The sequence below is a fragment of the Delphinapterus leucas genome, chromosome 5 (assembly GCF_059928025.1).
Source record: "Delphinapterus leucas isolate spDelLeu-1000000601 "Yukka" chromosome 5, BTC_Dleu_Yukka2, whole genome shotgun sequence".
Lineage (NCBI taxonomy): Eukaryota > Metazoa > Chordata > Mammalia > Artiodactyla > Monodontidae > Delphinapterus > Delphinapterus leucas.
In genome coordinates, this window is record NC_143133.1 from 76,393,190 (window position 1) to 76,410,262 (window position 17,073).

A 17,073-nucleotide genomic window follows, 5' to 3' on the forward strand; every position below is an offset into this window, starting at 1 on the left:
GGTATTCCATGCATAGATATAGCATAATTTATTGAGCCATTTCCCTTGTGATGGATGTTTAGGTTTCCAGTTTTGTGCTCTATTATAAACAGTTCTGCAGAGTCTAATGTCACTTTAATAAGTTTTATAAAGAAGAACTTGAACATTAGAGAGTTTTAAGTGCCTGAAGTTAAAATCCTATGTGGAATAGGTGCTTTAAAGAATTAAAATGGTTTTTACTTGTGAATGGGGGTAGAATAGGGCCCAAGTACAAGTGTTTGGAAAAGATCCCCAGGTGATTGTGATGTGCATTCTTTGTTGATAAGCATTGGCCTGGATTATGGAGGGCAAAAGAAAGGAAAATCATCTAGATTTAGTGATAAGTTTGATATGAGGATGAATCAGTTAAGATTCTTTGGTTCTTTCCAGAATTTTCATTTAATCAATTTAGGAATCGGGCCTAAATTGCTGTTGGTGCCCATGTTGCTGTTGTTTTTAATTCCCCAGAGTACTCTAATGCGAAGCCAGAGTTGAAAATCACTGAGCAAAAACACAAGGTCTTTGTCTTATTAATCATGGGAAATAAAATTAAAAGGATAATATTTTAAAGGGAATGAAGTGAACAATCAAGGTGTATGGTCTTTATTTTGTTGAAATTCAGTATACATGTATATTTCTGTGTAGGTTTTTTGTTTGTTTTTTTGTTTTGACCTTGCCACTCGGCTTGCGGGATCTTAGTTCCACGACCAGGGATTGAAACCAGGCCTCGGCAGTGAAAGTGTTGAGTCCTAACCACTGTACCACCAGGGAACTCCCTCTGTGTAGTCTTCTTAATTTTTTTTAATTCACAAACAGTTGTTCATAGTGGTTCTGTCGACTTGGACGTTGTGGCTAAAAGATGTAGCCAACTGCCCATTCCCATACTCTGTGTGCTTTCGGAGTGCTTTGTAGTCAACCCTGGCTAAGTATGGGACAGTTGGTATCTCACAACTCCTTGTATCCACCAGGCTTTGTGTAATCATTGCCAAGGGCTTCATTATCATGTCCATTAGTGCCCACAGTAGCTATTTTAAAACAATCTGAAACCTTCCCTCACCTTTCCAACTTTACAAATTACTTGCCTTGGGCCTTGAGGCTTGCTGGCAATGGAGTGAAATTAGGATTCTCAGCCACTGAATTTCCTGTATTTATTAGGCTCCTAAAGTGTGTGCACCCAAAAAGATGACTAGTCTGCCTGAGCTGCCAACATTGTGATTATAAGTATCAGCAGCATGTGGACAGCCGTGAAAAAAAAAAAATTCTATCGTTCTCTCCTGAGGTTCTAGATAAAATAGAGAACGTCCAAGAATTGATTTTTAGAAAGAACCTAGTGAGTTCATTTTTAGACAAAAGGTTTGGAGGGGGCGTGGTGCATGGTGTAGGCATTCTTTTTTAATGTTTTGTGTATTCTGAAAAAGGTCTATGATGAAACAAATGGAATAATTGAAAACTAAGTTGAAACAGCCAAATGGCAGTTGGGATGGGAGGGTTGAGAGTACAGGAAAAAGGTCAAGATGAAGATTCACCTGTCCTTTATGTAAAGTTGTTACTGAACATCGGTGAGATAGGTTAAGGTTTCTAAGGAAGGAGGCCTGAAGTAGGAGGAGGAAGGCAACAGAAACTTATGAGATGGACCATGATAATGTAGGGTTATGAGGCCAAGAGAAGATAGAGTTTGATATTGAAGGAAAGAAATTTGATTAAAATTGAGAAACCAGGTGTTTGTATGCCAGTGTAGTAACTTTTATTTCACTTCTGTGTTGCAATTAAAGAGGGAGAAATTGGAAGAGAATCTTATGTGAGAGAGGCTGTTTGTTGATTTTGAAATGTTATTCATATTTGGAGATATGTCACAGACCAACTCTGAGTTAGTATTTATTTTTCATTCTGTGCTTAGCTTTTTTCCACATTTGTCTAGGTATATTCTCTCTTATTTTCCCCTCATCTATTTCTTTCTTCCAAAATTTTTAATTGTTTTGGTTGGGGGAAAGGACGAGGGGGGGGGTCTGTGTTCATACCTGCAGCCAAAGGTCATTTCCAAATACAGTCTGGGGCAGTTCTAGAGGATCTTGGCAGACAGAGAGTAGAGAATGGAAGTCCTCTCAGGTTCAGATGACCAGCCTATCCATCAAATAAGTAAACCTCTTGCAGTGGTTTTTGAAAAGCAGCCATAGGACGTTCCTTAGAATATGAAAGGCATGCCTCTTTTGAAATACCTACAATGAACATGTATGTAAAATGGTTCTTTTGATGTTTATATATGGCTATAACGTCTGTATTCTCATATTCTAATGATTTTTTATTTTTCTAGGGTGCAAAAAAGAGTGCTATTGGTCAGCGCATTGTGGCAACCCTACCATATATCAAGCAAGAAGTTCCCATCATTATTGTGTTCAGAGCATTAGGTTTTGTGTCTGACAGAGATATTTTAGAGCATATTATTTATGATTTTGAAGATCCAGAGATGATGGAAATGGTAATGTGCAAGGAAAATGTATTCATAGCATTTTTCAAGAGGTTTAAAGTTACTGTTGCTAATCCAAAAACATAGTAGAAAGCTGCTCTGAAGATCAGTTTAGCTGTTGCAAACCCCATGCTGTTTACTGTGTAGTGAAAGCCTTCAGCCCTGCCTTGGCTTCTTTCTTATTTTTTTTTTTAAAGGCATATAAATGCCAGAATTTAATGAATTAATTTTCTGTTTTACCTTTTTTTTTTTAACACCTTTATTGGAGTATAATTGCTTTACAATGGTGTGTTAGTTTCTCCTTTATAACAAAGTGAATCAGTTATACATATACATACATCCCCATATCTCTTCCCTCTTGCATCTCCCTCCCTCCGACCCTCCCTATCCCACCCCTCTAGGTGGTCACGAAGCACCGAGCTGATTTCTCTGTGCTATGCGGCTGCTTCCCACTAGCTCTCTGTTTTACATTTGGTAGTGTATATATGTCCATTTGGCTTCTTTCTTGACAATTCTCTGTAAAATCGACATGAAAACTAGAGGCAGTCAGAGTTCATTGACAGCAGCAAGAAGAAACAGTAGTAAGGAAAATCGTAAAAGCATACTAGTCTGATGCAGTGTAGTAAAAAGGGAAAATGTAGTTGATATCTTCTTTTTTTAAACAACTTTTTATTTTGAAATCATTTCAAACTTACAGAAAAGTTGCAAATAGCTCCTGTATACTCTACACCTATTTTCAGCAGTTGTTACCTAATGCTGCATTTGCTTTAGGATTCTCTTTATCTATATATACACATTGTTTTTTTCGGGATCATTTGAGAGTAAGTTTTAGGCATCATGCCCTTTTACTCCTAAATACTTCAGTGTATATTTCCTAAGAATCAGGATATTTACTCACATAATCATAGTATTACAATTTTTAAAATTGGTACTTCAGTGCAGTACATACAGTTAACTTGGAGATCTTATTTAGGTTTATGTCAGTGGTCCTGATCATGTCCTAATGGCATTTCTTTTTTTTTCCTGGTTCAAAATCCAATCTAGGATAATGTATTACATGTTGTTTTTATGTCTCTTTAGTCTCTTTTAATCTTCCCTTGTCTTTTTCCTTAGTGTTTCATGACACTGAAGTTTTTGGATAGGATAGGCCATTTATTTTGTAGAATATCCTTCAATTTGGGTTTTTCTGACATTTCCTCATGATTTGATTCAATTTATGCATTTTCTGGCAGGACAAATACAGAGATCATATTGTGTGCTTCCCAGGGCATCACATCAGGAGTCATATGATTTTATTTTGTCCCATTATTGGTAATGTTAATTTCACAGTACCGTCTGTTAGGTTCCGCCACTGTAAAGTTATTATTTTTGTGGGAAGGATTGTTGAGTCTAGAGAAATATGCATTTCCTTATCAATCTTTTCCATTGATGATCCTTGGCTAAGGAGTAGTTGATATTCTTAAAGTTGTCCTGAATCATCCAGAGTCTTTAAGACTACAGAGAAATAAGGTAAAATACAGGCTAAACATCGGTCACAAAGAAGGTGGAGTATATTTTAGTTATTAGAGTATTTATTGATATGGTTACATGACAAAAATGGATTCTGGCTAGATTTTTGGCAATAGTCATATGCTTTTTTTTTTTTAAACTTAAAGATAATAAGTATTTAGATACTTAAAAGATAACCTTTTAAACCAAGGCTGAAAACAGTATGACACATTTATTCATTTGAGACTTAGTAAATTTTAATTTGAGTGTTAAACTTCTCTAAATTGATTTTAGATATTTGAAAGGAACTTTTTAAAGCTACTGTTCATTAAAATGTAAAAAACAAAACATCCCCAAGACTCACTGTGCTCTGTTATAATGGAATTATTTGTATTTTTCTGGAAAGTATAATTGTGCTCATGAGTGGATTTTTTTCAGAGGTCCCTAGATCTCTAAGGTGTCTTCAAGTTCTAAGATTTTGTGATTCCTTGAATTTCTAAAAATATTTGCATATTCAGTTAGGTTCATAGGGATATTTAACAAATTAAGTGACAGTTGCCTTATTTTAAAGTAAAGATATGAATTTGAAAATAATTTTTATTTAAATTAACTGCTAGGTTAAACCTTCTCTCGATGAAGCTTTTGTCATCCAAGAACAGAATGTCGCACTAAATTTCATTGGTTCAAGAGGGGCAAAGCCTGGTGTCACCAAAGAGAAAAGGATTAAATATGCAAAGGAAGTATTACAGAAAGAAATGCTCCCTCATGTTGGCGTCAGTGATTTTTGTGAGACCAAGAAAGCTTATTTCTTGGGGTATGTCAAATTTCATCGTTTTAAGTTCTTTGTCAAGCTGTGGTTGAGATAAAATTTTTCTTAAAGCTAAAAATGTCAAAATTGATGTTTTTAATGTGTAAGTTTAAAAAAAATCCCAAACCATGTGCTTTCTTTTTTACTTCTTTCTTTTCTTTTTTTAAAGGTACATGGTTCATAGGTTGCTGCTAGCAGCTTTGGGTAGAAGAGAATTAGATGACAGAGATCATTATGGAAACAAAAGATTGGACCTTGCTGGACCACTACTTGCATTCTTATTTAGAGGGTAAGGAATTACAGAATGATATTGTTAAAAGTAGAGAGATTTCACTTTAGATTGGTTATTGCACTTGAGATGCTAAACTATCTTGGCATCCATATTGGGTACACATGAAGGTAGCTACATTCTTTGCCACTTGCCCAGTTTAGTTCTATTGATACTTCAAATTTGAGAATTTCAAGATTGTGAGGAAATTTATAACTTGTTTACGTTTTCTCTACCTTTACAAAGCATTTGAGAAAGCTGAATTATTGCCTTGATTTTCTAAGTGCTGATACTGGAATTTTTATTAGTTCTGCTTTGCAGTTTATAAAAACAAAAGCTGGAAGGAAGTCTATCAAGGTATTAGCAGTGGTTGTCTCAGTATTGGGGTTATATGTGATTTTTATCTTATTCTTGATATGTTTTTATATTTTCCATATTTTCTATAATGAACATATAATACTTCTATAATTAGAAAAACATTTGTAAAAATAATGTGGGTAATTTAATACAGAAATAATATTAGCAATGTTTTGTACGTGTTCTGTTATTTATTATGTTGTATATTAGTGTTTTTCAACCTCGTTTTGTTATTGCCCCACTAAGGGGCCTCTTTTGACTATTTTTCTCTAATTGCTTTGCTTGTATATGTTTATGTACCATATGTACGTCTGTGCTTTTTATATAAAAAGTAATAACGCTTCCCTCCCTCTACCTCAACCACTTTTTGCCCCCTTGTGGGCAATATTGTCCTTGTTAAGGATGCATATTGCAGACCTTTACATGTTTAAAACATTTTATTGGGCAGAATGTTTAAGAATTTGCTTAAAGAAGTACGGATCTATGCCCAGAAGTTCATTGATCGAGGAAAGGATTTTAACTTGGAGTTGGCAATTAAAACAAGGATTATATCTGATGGCCTAAAATATTCTTTAGCTACTGGGAACTGGGGTGACCAAAAGAAAGCTCATCAAGCCAGAGCTGGAGTATCTCAGGTACGGATGTTAACTGTGACTACAGGTTTGATAAGAAAATGTTATGGGACTAATAGAATCTTTCATTCACTGAATGTAAATTGTTTTGCCTTTTTTTTTTTCTTGGTCAGATATAAAAGTACTTGGGGGCTTTTGAATTATGAAAGTGAAATTTTTCTTAAATTAGCTGTTAGCATTACTAAGAGAGATTTAAAAGTTTTGACTTGCATCAAGATATTTAATGAATTCGAGTAGCTTCTTGGGAGGTGAGACAGTCCATGTTTGTGAAATTTTTCTGTTTTTTTTAAATGCCTTAAATATTCTTTTTTAATTAATTTATTTATTTTTGGCTACATTGGGTTTTCGTTGCTGTGCACGGGCTTTTCTCTTTAGTTGCTGTGAGCGGGGGCTACTCTTCATGCGGCGCGTGGGCTTCTTGTTGCATTGGCTTCTCGTTGCGGAGCACAGGCTCTAGGTGCGTGGGCTTCAGTAGTTGTGGCACGCAGGCTCAGTAGTTGTGGCTCACAAGCTCTAGAGCGCAGGCTCAGTAGTTGTGGTACACGGGCTTAGTTGCTCCGTGGCATGTGGGATCCTCCCGGACCAGGGATTGAACCCATGTCCCCTGCATTGGCAGGTGGACTCCCAACCACTGTGCCACCAAGGAAGTCCCAGTTTTTCTGTCTTAAAAGCTCTGTATTAGAAGCTGATACCCAGAAAATAAATGGGCATCTGCTTCCTTTTTTGCAAAATGTAATACTTCTAACAGTGATTTCTCTATGTTGGCCTGTTGTCATGTACAGTGATTGCAATAGCTACTCTCAGGAGTAATGGGGGAAACCTTTTACAAAAATGTCTCACTAGGTATTTTTAATTTATTTTTTGTATTTTCGTGTAAGATTGAAAATTTATAGTGTATATGTCTAGCTTTATGGAGGGGATCTCCCCCTCTTTTTTTTTTTAAACTAGCCTATACCAGCATCACCTGATTAATTTGGCATTCAGACACCAGCTTTAAGCTCCTGATTCCTAGAAACCTAGATGTTTTAAGAAATTCTGGAAGGATGCTTATAGTCCAGTTAAATTTCTAGTTCCTTTTAGTTTAGTAAGGATTTGTTGAGTCTACTTGGTGTTTGTGATGCTGGGTTCACAGAGTTGAATGAGATGCTCTTCCAGCCCTCGAGCTTACCATCTATTAGAGGAAACATTAGTCCATGTACAGTTCATTCTGCCTTGAGCTGAATTATGATAAACGCCATCCTGCCAATTCAGTTCAGTGTGTGTACTGGGACTTAAGATGTGCCAGGCACTCTGTCACACACTGGAGATACAGAAATGAATAAAACATGATCCTTGATCTTCAGTAGTTCACAGTCTATACTCATAGATGTAAACAGATATTACAACATGATACAGTGAGTATTAAATGAGAGCTGTGCACACCTGCTCTGTGGGAATGCTGGAGAAAGGCATTAAGCACTGGCTGAAAGGGTGAAAAGAAGTGTTTTCTTTAGGAGGTGACAGTTGAGCTGATTCTTGAAGGGTAGTTGGGAAATAGCCCAAGTCTTGGAGGAGGGTAGAACCAGTAGCTCACAGGAAAACTGGAGAAAACTTAGTATCCTGAACAAAGGGACAGGGAGAAAAGAGCATGTGTATGTGGAAGGAGCTAGAGCATTCTTGGGTTTTCAAATCAAAGCGGGAGAGTTAGGAAGATGGGGTTGGAGTGGGGAGCTGGAACACCTCATAGAGGGGAGTGACATGTTCATTTTTGCTTTTTAGGTAGCTTCACAGTAATTGGCAGTGTGGAGAAAGATTTGAGAAGGGCAGAGTGGTGGCAGAAAGATTGTTGCAACAGCCTTAGTGAGAAATAATTAGGGGCTGCACTAGAGCAGTTTCGTGGAGGTGGAGAGTGGAGTCAAATTTGAGAAATATTTAGGAAGTAAGTTTTGTAAGACTTTGTGACTGATTAGTTGAATGATGGAAAAGTAGAGAGAAGAGAACAGTTCTTCCTGGAGGTGGGTCGTATGTCTTCTATGGACGTGGTAACATTTCACCAGACAGAGCAGAATGGGGTAGTACATTCCATTCTGTGGCAGTAGCGTGGTCAGAGTTGTGGAGGTGAGAGGGTGTTTGGCAATGTGAATGGAGTACAGGAGTTCTGGAGACTGCTGGTAGGGGAAGGTCATCTGGGGCTTCATTGAGAAGAGCTTCAGAGTTATGCTGCTCTAGTTGGCGGGGAACTGTTTAATATTTTTTAATTCAGTGAGTGATGTGAACTTATCTATATCTGTGTTTTAATAATTCTGGTAACTGAGGAGAGTAGATTGGAGAGGACATTACAGGAACTTATGAGCTGATGGCAATAGTATAGGTAAGAGGTAAGGGGCTGGTTTATTGCTGTGACATTGGGAATGGTTTTTTGAGAAAGTTTGAAAATAGAGTTGACAGGATATGTTTATTGTTTATTATATGTGAAAGGAGGAAGTCAGAGACAAAAATACCTTGAGATTTCTAGATTGGGAGATAAAGGGAAGGGTGATGCCATTAACAATGATAGGAGACTTCGGAAGAAGGAGGAGGATGGGTTGTTGTAGGGCTGGGGAATGTGGTGATTTTGTTATTAGGTACATTGAGCTTGTGTTGCTTGCTTTATATCCCTCTAAATATTATCTTACGTACAAGTATTACCTTGCTTAGTGTTCTGTAAGTGTTGAATCTCTGTGTTGGATTCAGAGGCCTCAGCCTGGGAAAATTTCTCGGATGGATTAGTGATGTCTGCTATGATCAAAGGAATGTGAGTTGGTAGCGTATAAGACTTACTGAGTGCCTAATGTATGCCAAGTGTACTGTTCTAGGTACAGGGATACAACAGAGAACGAAACAAACAAATAAAAATTCCCCACCCTTGTGGAACTAACATCCTAGTGGTTGGAGATAGGCCGTAAACAAAACATTTATGTGGTATGTTAGAACTGTATGTCATATATTTGCCATCCCTGCTGTAAGGGTCAGTTAAGTTACAGGGGTGAATAAGATTATCCAGGGCAGGATGGAGAAAGGAGGGAGGGATGGGGACAGTTGGACACTGAGTGGATTATATGTAAAAATATGACTTGGCCTGATTCTAGTATTTGCCAAAAACGTGATAGTGTGAGTAACTGAAATGCCCAAACTTTAAAGATTTGCTATTGTTTTCTAGGTATTAAACCGCCTGACTTTTGCATCTACTCTTTCTCACCTGCGTCGTTTAAATTCTCCCATTGGTAGAGATGGCAAGCTAGCAAAACCAAGACAGTTGCATAATACGTTGTGGGGAATGGTGTGTCCTGCTGAGACTCCAGAGGTAATGCATTAGAATTTATGTTCAAGACAGAAAGTCCAACAGTAATCATGTAGGGTATAATTACTTTTATAAGAAATTTTTTGTTACTTATAATTTTATTTAACTATGTAGTATAGTTTAGAACTAAGATATTATAATTTTGTTCTTAGGAAGTAAGAGTATATTCTGAAATCAAATTGGAGGAAAATGTTTGTGGAAAAGAATTTGGATAGGCATGTTAAATCAGTATGAGTAATATGTACTTTATTTATTCCAAGGGCCATGCTGTAGGACTTGTGAAGAATTTAGCTCTGATGGCTTATATTTCAGTTGGATCTCAGCCTTCTCCAATCCTGGAATTTTTAGAAGAATGGAGTATGGAAAATTTAGAAGAAATTTCTCCTGCAGCTATTGCTGAGTGTGTATAAATACAATTAAAAAAAAACTTGTTAATCTTCGGTTATAACTTATTAGAGGGTTACTAAGTGCAGAATGCTTTTGGTTTTGCATTTTAGTGCAACCAAGATTTTTGTTAATGGCTGCTGGGTTGGAATACATAAAGATCCTGAACAACTTATGAACACTCTACGGAAATTGAGGCGTCAGATGGACATCATTGTGTCTGAAGTAAGAGTCCTTAATTAATTAAGAGGACATGATCTCTGGGATTTCCAAACGAGGCATAAAGACTAGTGAAAGTTATCTTTGCATTGGTATCTTTCTTGGACTGGTTTCCTTTGAATTGTAAAGTACATTTTCAAAAGTCTAGATGATGTTTTGAGCTAGATTTAATTATAAGGTATTGTTTGCTTTAATGCCTTAGATATACGCATCTAAAATTTTGACATGTAATTTGTTATTAAATTATATTTTGGAATTCAAATTACATTTTGAAGTAAAAAATTCTTTTGAGAATCTTTTTGTAAGGCTGACTACAGTGCTTTTAAAAAGCGAGTGAATATCTCTGATTTCTCCTTTGTCGGAATCCAGAGATTCATTCATGAAATGTGATACACCTCTATTAGATTCCTTTATGTTTAGGTGGATGTTGAAGAGCTCTGGGATTAGGATGGATTTTTTTTTTTAGTCATCAAAATACTGTATGAGCTTTATTCCTCCCCAAAATAGGGCTTTTGCTTTTAGTGTACTGTATTGAGGGCTGGGCTCAGGCTTTTGATTTCCCCAAATCTACACCTTTGGGTCTGTCTCGGTGAAAGTGGATTTGGAGAGAAACTGTAACACACTTAAGCTGACCTCCTGTCTATGTAGCAAAGCAGAGAATCGAGGTTTGGCTGCTCCAGGCCTTCCTCTAGCAGGCAAACCCTGGATTTTGACCCAGGCGTATTCATGGCTTGAAGAAGTCAGGAACAGCATGCTTCACTTGAGTGTGGCAGGCAAGGCTAAGAGAAAGCCTAAGAACCAAAATTGGTTGTGTTATTTGTGATTGAGAACTTTGTTAATGCCAGGTGTTTCTGCTGAGAGCTGCCTTTAGGTTTTCTGTCTTCTCTAGGATAAAATTAAATTCTTCATGCTGTTTTAGGCCTCTTTACCTTTCCATGGGCCCATTCCCTCAACCTGGAATGCTTGTGCTCCTTGTCACCCATGCGTCCTCAAAAATGGGTAATGGGAAAAGGGTGCTTATTACTTTTTTTTAGGTAAATCTCACCAATTCTGCAAAACTCTAGTGTTAACTCTCGTCTCCTTCAGGATATTTCACCTGACCACCCAGTTTGATTTAGATCAGAGGTTGGCAAACATTTTCTTTAAAGGACCAGATGTTAAATATTTTAGTCTTGGTTTACCTTACAGTGTCTGGTGTGTATTCAACGCTGCTGTTGTAGTAAAAAGTAGCCATAGACAATACATAAATCAGTAAAACTTTATTTAAAAAAAATAGATGGCAGGTGAGGGCAGATTTGGCCTGCAGGCTGTTCGCTGAGCCCCTGATTTAGATCTATCTCTGTGACTATATGTGGCATATTTTCCTTAAATAACTTCTGACAGAATGCTTATACCAGATAGTAACTGTTGATTTATTTGCCTACCTCACTTTCTAAACTATTAACTTCTCAGAGGCAGGGAACGTGTCTTAATATGACTTTGTATTTTCAGTTCTGAGCATGGTGCCTGACATGTAGTGTCTGACACTGAGTGAGTGTTTGTTGAAACTATAAATGGACCCTATGTCCTTGGACTAGGCTGTTTAATCTATTGGAGAGTGTTGTTGGGACCTTTTTAGTGGGAAAATTGTGTATATTTTTCAGGAGTCTAGTACTTTTTCTTTTCCTTCATATTTTCTGATAATCAGAGGTCCTCATTTTACCCATTTCTAATTTTAGCCTTGTGTTGGACCTGTTAGGCTTTCCTGTCAGTAGTCTTCTCAAGAACACCTGTTTCCTTTGGAACAAGATACTGTTTGGCCTTTGAGGAGACGCAGCTCAGTTTATGTCTTCCTGTTAAGACAAGAGCTATATTCTATTAACTGTATTGTAATATTCTGTATTCTATTAGGAATTCTCTAAGGATTCAAGGTAAGCATTTGAGAATGCCACGCATGGTGTTTTTGCTCATAAACACAGTGTTTCATCTCAGATTGTTTTCTAAGGACAGGAAGTGGGCTAGGAATGTGGGACTTATCTTCTTGGCTTTTCACTCTTTACTTTGGGAGAACTTGGTGTTTTTGATCAAGCTTTTATGATTTACTATCATTTTAAAACTGAGTAATCCAAACCTTTCCTTTCTTAAATAAACCCAATCTTTAATTTCTTTCTTTTTTTTGGCTGCATTGAGTTGCTTGCATGGTTTTAGTTCTCCCACCAGGGATCGAACCTGGGCCCCGGCAGTGAAATCGCAGAGTCCTAACCACTGGACCACCAAGGAATTCCCCACCCAATCTTTTCTTTAATAAAAGTATCCAGATGGTGATTTCACTTTTTAAAAGTACTTTTGTGTAGAAATACCAATCTGTTTTTCCATTTCCCAACTCATTGGCAATTCATTTCTTAGTTGACTTTTAAGATTATATATTAGATCTAGATAATTTACTGAAGATTCTTATTTGTTTACTTCTTGACATTTCTTTTTATATTGGCACTTCAGATTCTGTAGTGCTTTTAATATTATGTTCTTTATTGTAAGTTTTCCCAAAATGTTTTTGATGTTTTCCAGGAATATATTTTCTAGCACTATCCAGTAGAAATATAATGCAAGTTAACATATGCAATTTATGTTTTTCTAGTAGTGATGTTAAAAAAGTAAAAAAAAGGGAATTCCCTGGCGGTCCAGTGGTTAGGACTCTGCGCTTTCACTGCCAAGGACGCGGGTTCATTTCCTTGTCGGGGAACTAAGATCCCGTGAGCCATGTGGCGTGGCCCCCCCAAAAAAAGAAATAGATGAAAATAATTTCAATATATTTTATTTGACCGGATACATCAAAAATATTACAATTTCAACATATAATCAATGGAAAATTATTAATGATAAATTTTATTTTATTTTTTTGTACTATCTTTGAAATCCAGTGAGTAGTTTATACTTACAGCATATCTCCTTTCAGAATGGCCACATTTCAAGTGCTCAGTAGTGACATGTGGCTAGTGACTGCTGTATTAGAGAGCTAGACTATAAACCATTTGTCTTATAGGTGATTGTGAGAAGTCAGGCTTATTACTGGGAAAGCCTGATCAAGGCAGAGTGATATAGGGCTGGATATTGAAAGGTTACACACGCGAGGTACATGTAATTACCAAAGAGGGAAAACAAGAAAATAAGAAATATACTAGTATTTGTGATATCAAACATATATTTTCTTCATTTTAATTTATTTTGCATGACATTATTACCAGATGTTGTTCAGCTTTATAATTACCAAGGTTAGATATTTATCCTATATAAAATTTTAAATTATACCTAGGTTTTTAGTATATTGAACAATGATAAACTAAGATCTATTAATCTTATTTGATAATCTATTAATCCTGTTGTATTTTTAGCTAAGCCTTAATGATACAGAGAAAATAAAAGTTCATGAGACTGTTTTGTCTTTTTATGTATAGGTTTCTATGATCAGAGATATTCGAGAGAGGGAGATTCGGATCTATACAGATGCAGGCCGTATTTGTAGACCACTTCTGATTGTGGAAAAACAAAAGCTACTTTTGAAGAAGAGACACATTGATCAATTGAAAGAGAGAGAATATAACAACTACAGGTAAGAACATGCAGTTAGAAAAAAAGTTAGATATAATTCACATGCCCTAAAATTAAGCATTTTAAACTATGTAGTTCGGTGGCTTTTAGTATAGTCACAACATTGTGCAACCATTACCACTATCTAATTCCAGAATATTTTCATTGACCCGGAAAGAAACTCTGTACTCATTAGCAGTCACATTTGCTTTTTCTTAATTTTTGTTATCAAGTAAGAGACTTTTAGGGCTTTATTTAAGCGTAAAAGTCTTTGTGACATGGTAAAGACTACCTCTACTACTAATAAGAAATAACCTCTGTGCTTTCACTGCATGGGGAATGGGTTCGACCCCTGGTTGGGGAGTTAGGATCCTGCATGCCATGTGGTGCGGCCAAAAAAAAGAAAGATAACCGATGTGATATAAATAATGTATAACATAATATAATAATAAATTTAATAAAAAGAATCTTTTACAATTTATTATTAGTGATATATGAATGTATATATTTTTATTGTTAAAAATTCAAAAAATAGGTGTAATAAAAATATATAAAAGCCCCCAATTCACACTCTCCTTTTCAGAAGTAAATACTGTTACCATTTGGGGTATTTGTTCTTCCAGACCTTATTTTTTGTTTTTATATACTCACCCTAGCGCCACAAGTAGGTTCTTTAGATCAGAACAGAGCAAAACAAACTAACAGTAGTTACAGAGCCATACTTTATGTGTATTGTTCAGTAACTTGTTTCTTTCACTGTTAACAATAATATGCTTATTTTGGGACTCTTTCTATGTGAATGCATACAGATATAGGAATACTCTTTATTAAGTAGGAAGCCTAGTTAATTAAAATAGTTCAGGAAGTAAGGAAATTAAATGAATTCTTTTTTAGTTGGCAGGATCTTGTGGCCAGCGGGGTAGTAGAATATATTGATACTCTAGAAGAAGAAACAGTGATGCTCGCAATGACCCCAGATGATTTACAAGAGAAAGAAGTAGCCTATTGTTCCACATATACGCACTGTGAGATTCATCCATCAATGATTCTTGGTGTCTGTGCATCTATTATTCCTTTTCCTGATCATAACCAGGTTGGTAGCAGTTTATGACTATGCTTTGTGAGGAATTGGGGGAAGCAGAATAAAAATTAGAGATTAGTCTGTAGTTTTTTCTGGAAGAAAAGCCTTTTAGTGTAAAGACGATGAACTACAGCATTTAATATGCTTATTCTTGTGTTTGACTCTTAAGAGCCATAACTAATTATTCCAAATAGTTATCACTTATCTTTCGGAAAGAATAGGAACTTTACCAACCATATTTCTGATTTATGAAGTACCCTGTAAAGTCTGTTTATTTAGAAGTAATTAAATTTTCACCGATTCTGCTTTTCATTTCTACCTTTAGTCCCCTAGAAACACATACCAGTCTGCTATGGGTAAGCAGGCTATGGGGGTTTATATTACCAACTTTCATGTTCGTATGGATACATTGGCCCATGTCCTCTATTATCCTCAAAAACCACTTGTGACTACACGGTCAATGGAATACCTACGATTTAGAGAGCTGCCAGCAGGTATGTTCAGTTTTGTTCTACATTTTTTAAGATCCTGCCATGCTTAAGACACTTTTGTGGGTTCTTTGGAGGGTTAATAAATGCATATGACACAGTCTCTATTCTCTTAGAATTTATAATGTGGTGGGAAAACATGAGCACAATTCAATAAAAAGGTAGATATATGTAAAGTGTTATGATGGAGGTATAGATTCCTTTGGAAGCACAGAGTGAAAGAAATGATTGATTCCTGTTGGAGTCTAGAGCCAATTTCATAGGCGAGGTAGCATTTTGGACTAGAGTAAAGTTGATGAAAGGGTATTTGAATTTGAGAGATGTTTTGAACAAGGTCCTGGGTGCATGAAGGCAACTGTCAGTATTTATATCAGTTTAGAATGGCCTGAGTGGAAATGCATGGGAGTGATACTTGGTCTCATAGTGTGGAGACAGCAGGTTGAATTTTATTTGGAGAATGAAGAACTATCCAGCCTTTTTTTTTTTTTTTTTTGCGGTACACGGGCCTCTCACTGTTGCGGCCTCTCCCGTTGTGGAGCACAGGCTCCAGACGCGCAGGCTCAGTGGCCATGGCTCACGGGCCTAGCCGCTCCGCAGCATGTGGGATCCTCCCGGACCAGGGCACGACCCCGTGTCCCCTGCATCGGCAGGCGGACTCTCAACCACTGCGCCACCAGGGAAACCCTATCCAGCCTTTTTGAACAAGGAAGTAATACAGTTACAAATTTATTTTACAGTATAATTCTGGCAGTCACGTAAAGGATCGATTAGAGTCAGATACGGTATTAAGTAGGGAGGTAACTTAGAGGCTCTTGTAGTGGTCTAAGTGAGAAATGGTAAGGTCCTTATTAAGACATGAAAAAGCGTAAGGGCGTGAGACACCTGTTGGAATACACTTGTTAAGATTAACACTTGATTACTTATTGGATGTAGAATGATGAAGAGAGGGGAGAAAGGAATTGGAAATATTGTTGGTGTTCTTGGCTTGGGTGATCAAGAGAGAGATACTATTAATAATATTGGGAGCATGTTAGAAGAAAAGAGGTTTTATTTATTTTTTTAAATCAATTTTTATTGGAGTATAGTTGATTTACAGTGTTGTGTTAGTTTCTGCTGTACAGCAAAGTGAGTCAGTTATACATATATCCACTCTTTTTTAGATTGAAAGAAGAGGTTTTAGATGTAAGATAATAAGTTCAGTTTTCAACATGCTGATTTTGAGTTGCTGCCAAAGCATCTCAGGAATGATCCTCCAACAGTGAGTTGCAAATGTGGTTAGAAAGAAGGTCAAATCAAGAGCTGTGAAGTTTTTGATATATTAATGATAATTATAGATTACTGTGAAATTGCTGAGGGAAAATTCAGAGTGAGAATAAAGCCAGAAAAAATAAAGTCAGGCACCAGGAAGAGAAATCCAGAGAGATTTGACATGTAGGTGATAGGGAGAAGAATCAGGAAGTTGCAGGAAGAGATTCTCAAGGAGACTGGACAACGGGTAAAATGGTGCAGAGAAGACTGAAGGGTATCAGTATTGAATATAAAGGAGACAGCATAGTTCTTTGGCAGAGTTGTTGTCTTACTGTATTATTAACGGAATTTTGGCTTTGACCCTGGATAACATTATTTAGTAAATGGATAACATTATTTAGTAAAGTTTGCCTTGTAAATAGTGACTTTAAATTATTTAATAGGGGATCTAACATTTTGATAGCAAACTCTCACAGGTTAGAATGATTTATTTTCAAAGTCTTCCACAAGGGGTTACTATTGTCTAGAAAAACAAAATCTGTTACGTTGTCTACAATGTACTGGTATCTTTGGGCTATACTTGCAGTGCTGTGTTTTTCTTCAGCATTTAGATAATTTCTTTATGGCTAGAGAAGAAAAGAAACAGGTGAAGGATTGGATTTGAAATAGAATGTTCCTTTGGCACTGATACGAAGTGGTGAGGGCATGGCTGGTAGGGACTACAAGCCTTTC

General features: G+C 36.6%; 1 protein-coding gene across 3 annotated transcripts in view; it reads left to right on the forward strand.

Moving 5' to 3' along the window:
- The window catches only part of POLR2B (RNA polymerase II subunit B), a 49,087-nt gene that overhangs the window by 12,656 nt on the left and 19,358 nt on the right, over window positions 1–17,073 (forward strand). For all 3 annotated transcript variants that reach the window (XM_089911975.1, XM_022563229.3, XM_089911976.1), the window contains 10 exons: window positions 2,330–2,494; window positions 4,588–4,784; window positions 4,948–5,067; window positions 5,852–6,038; window positions 9,214–9,357; window positions 9,615–9,754; window positions 9,852–9,963; window positions 13,392–13,546; window positions 14,419–14,617; window positions 14,931–15,099. In XM_089911975.1, the coding sequence (XP_089768101.1) occupies window positions 2,330–2,494; window positions 4,588–4,784; window positions 4,948–5,067; window positions 5,852–6,038; window positions 9,214–9,357; window positions 9,615–9,754; window positions 9,852–9,963; window positions 13,392–13,546; window positions 14,419–14,617; window positions 14,931–15,099 (1,588 nt within the window). The remainder of the gene's footprint in view (window positions 1–2,329; window positions 2,495–4,587; window positions 4,785–4,947; window positions 5,068–5,851; window positions 6,039–9,213; window positions 9,358–9,614; window positions 9,755–9,851; window positions 9,964–13,391; window positions 13,547–14,418; window positions 14,618–14,930; window positions 15,100–17,073) is intronic.